The 2,744-nt window shown below is 46.1% G+C and overlaps 1 protein-coding gene across 1 annotated transcript; it reads right to left on the bottom strand.

Moving 5' to 3' along the window:
• LOC136651783 (olfactory receptor 4E2-like) lies at positions 1-933 on the bottom strand. Its single transcript, XM_066628463.1, has one exon. The coding sequence runs from the start codon at positions 931-933 to the stop codon at positions 1-3; it is 933 nt and encodes a 310-aa protein (XP_066484560.1).
• Positions 934-2,744: the final 1,811 nt, after the last annotated feature.

The following is a 2,744-nucleotide window of genomic DNA, read 5'->3' on the forward strand; positions in this document are numbered from 1 at the left end:
TCATTTACCCACCCAGAAGACCTTATGATCTCTCAGTTTCTTCATGGAGGTCTTCACTTGTTCATTCCTCAAGGTGTATATCACCGGGTTGAGTACAGGAGTCACCACCGTGTAGAAGATGGCCACCATTTTGTCCATAGAGCTGGCAGCTGGGCGGGTGTAGAGGAAAATGCAAGGCCCCAGGAACAATGCTACAACCAGTAAGTGGGCAGCACAGGTGGAGAGGGCTTTGCGCCGCTCTTCAGCTGACCGCCCTCTCAGTGAGACCAGGATGATGATGTAAGAAGCCAGCAAAGCCAAGAAGCAAATCAAAGATATCATGCCACTATTGGACACAATAAGAACCCTAGTAAAATATGTATCAGTGCAAGCCAATTTGATGACAGGGGGAACATCACAGAAAAAGCTGTCAATGATGTTAGGACCACAGTAGGGGAGGCGGATAGTGAGGACGGTCTGCACTAAGGAATGGATCGTTGCCCCCACCCACAGGGCACCCACCAACCAGGCACAGACCTTCAGGCTCGTGACAGACATGTACTGCAGGGGGTGGCAGATGGCCATGTAGCGGTCATAGGCCATGATGGTCAAGAGGAAGATCTCAGCACAGGCAGACAGGTGGAGAAAGAAGAGCTGTGCTATGCAGCCGCTAAAGGAGATGGTCTTCCGGAGCAGCAAGAAATCCAAGAGCATCTTGGGGGCGGTAACAGAGGAGTGGCAGATGTCAATGAAAGAGAGGTTGCCCAAGAAGAAATACATGGGGGTGTGCAGGCAGTGATCCCTGACTACAGTGACAATGATGAGGAGGTTCCCAGCTAGAATCAGCAGGTAGATGATGGAGAAGAGCACAAATAAAGCCACTTCCAGTCCACGGTTACTAGTCAGCCCCAAAAACACAAAATGGGTCACTGCGGTGTGGTTGACCCCATCCATTCCGTGAAGACAGAGAGAGGTCCTTGCAAATGGCCTGAAGAGAAAACAACAATAGACTGGTGATTATACAATAATAATAATAATAATAATAATAATAATAATAATAATAATAATAATAATAATAATAATAATAATAATAATACAGGTATTTATATACCACCTTTCTTGGTTTTTATTCAAGACTTTATTCAAGGCGGTTTACATAGGCAGGCTTATTAAATCCCCGTAGGGATTTTTGCAATTTGAAAGAATGTTCTATCTTACAAGAACCACAACATTCAGGTGTTACTTTCTTGACCTGGTTTCACATTCTGGCCTCCATCCTCCCACGCTCAGAGCAGATGGAATAACTCGGCTCAGCTTGTCAGCTGCTTCAAGGTCGCACGGTGCCGGTGGCCTCGAACTGGCGACCTTAGGGTGTTTTCTTCAGGCAAATGGAGGCTCTACCCTCTAGACCAGACCTCCTGCCCCCCTCTAAACCAGACCTCCTGCCTCCATATGTATAATTATATCTATATGCTTGCTTGCACTTATACACTTACATATGCATGTACACTTGTACATCCGTTTCCTTTCCACAAAGCTTGACCAGGAGCCTAGCCTGAGCAAAGTAAACTAATGTAGTTAAGATCAGAATATTGGGCTCTAACGCCAGAGAGATGCAAATCAGTCATAAAACTGGGCTACCTCAGGCCAGTCACTGTACCACAAATGATTGCTGTGAGGATAAAATGGAGAGGGGTGAGGAACTCTGCACACTGCCCTGAACTGCTTGGAGGAAGGGTCGGATAAAAATGGAGTAATAAAATTAGCAAGACAAATATATATCTTAAGTATCTAGGATGGGTGACCGGAAGCAGCTGGCAAGAGCAGAGGATGTGGAGAGGGGTGGAATGCGGAGGAGTCCTCTAGCATGAACAGATATCATCTGGAGAACTGGTCTAGGATGGGATTTGCAGCTGCCTGTGGAAGCTTGAAAAGTGCAAGAACTGTGCAGCCAGGACCACGGTTGCCCTATGAAACACTGAAATGGAGGGTTTTATAAACCCTCTCATAGAGCAGTGTTTCTGCAGTGGTTACGGGTACCACCAGTGGTACTTGAGGTGGTATCTGGTGGTACCTTCAGGACCCCTGGACCCTTCCTGCCCAGCAGCGAGACTAGGAACATGATGCGACAGTGGTAGAAGGCTCAGCTCGGTGGGCAGAGCTCCACATCATACTTTTTCACATTCAAAAAAGCCCTCCCATCCACCCTGAGCCACTTACTGGTTTTTGTTGCGTTGCATCTGGTCTCCCAACCCAGAAGTGATTGGCAAAGATGTTATTGCCAGTTGCTTCTGGTGGTACATCCAGTAGGTGGACCATGTGCAGTGACAGAGTGGAGGACAAACCTTGAGAAACACTGTCATACTTGTTTTAAAAAAAATGAAAAATAAAGGGGGCTTATGGGCAGCCTGCCTTTGTAAACCACCGTAAATGGTGGTATATAAATGCTGTAATAAGTAAATAAAATAAATATTAAGGCAAAGACACTCTCCATGCAAATAAGGAAGAACTGTCATGCAGAGACATGCAGGCAGTCCCAGTTTCAGTCTCTGGCACCCATATTTAAAAATAATCTCAGTTTCCATAGCAGGGAAAGCCTTTTTCCCCAGTCCATGAACAACTGCCTGCTGGAATAGGCAGTGCTGGAAACAGACCAAAAATCTAGTACTTAAGTTTAAGGTAGCATTATACAGGGTGACCCAAAAGTAGGTGGACAGTAAATGATAACATTTATTCCACCTACTGTCCACCTACTTTGGGGTCAC

This window comes from Tiliqua scincoides, chromosome 5 (genome assembly GCF_035046505.1).
Source record: "Tiliqua scincoides isolate rTilSci1 chromosome 5, rTilSci1.hap2, whole genome shotgun sequence".
NCBI classification, from domain to species: Eukaryota; Metazoa; Chordata; class Lepidosauria; order Squamata; family Scincidae; genus Tiliqua; species Tiliqua scincoides.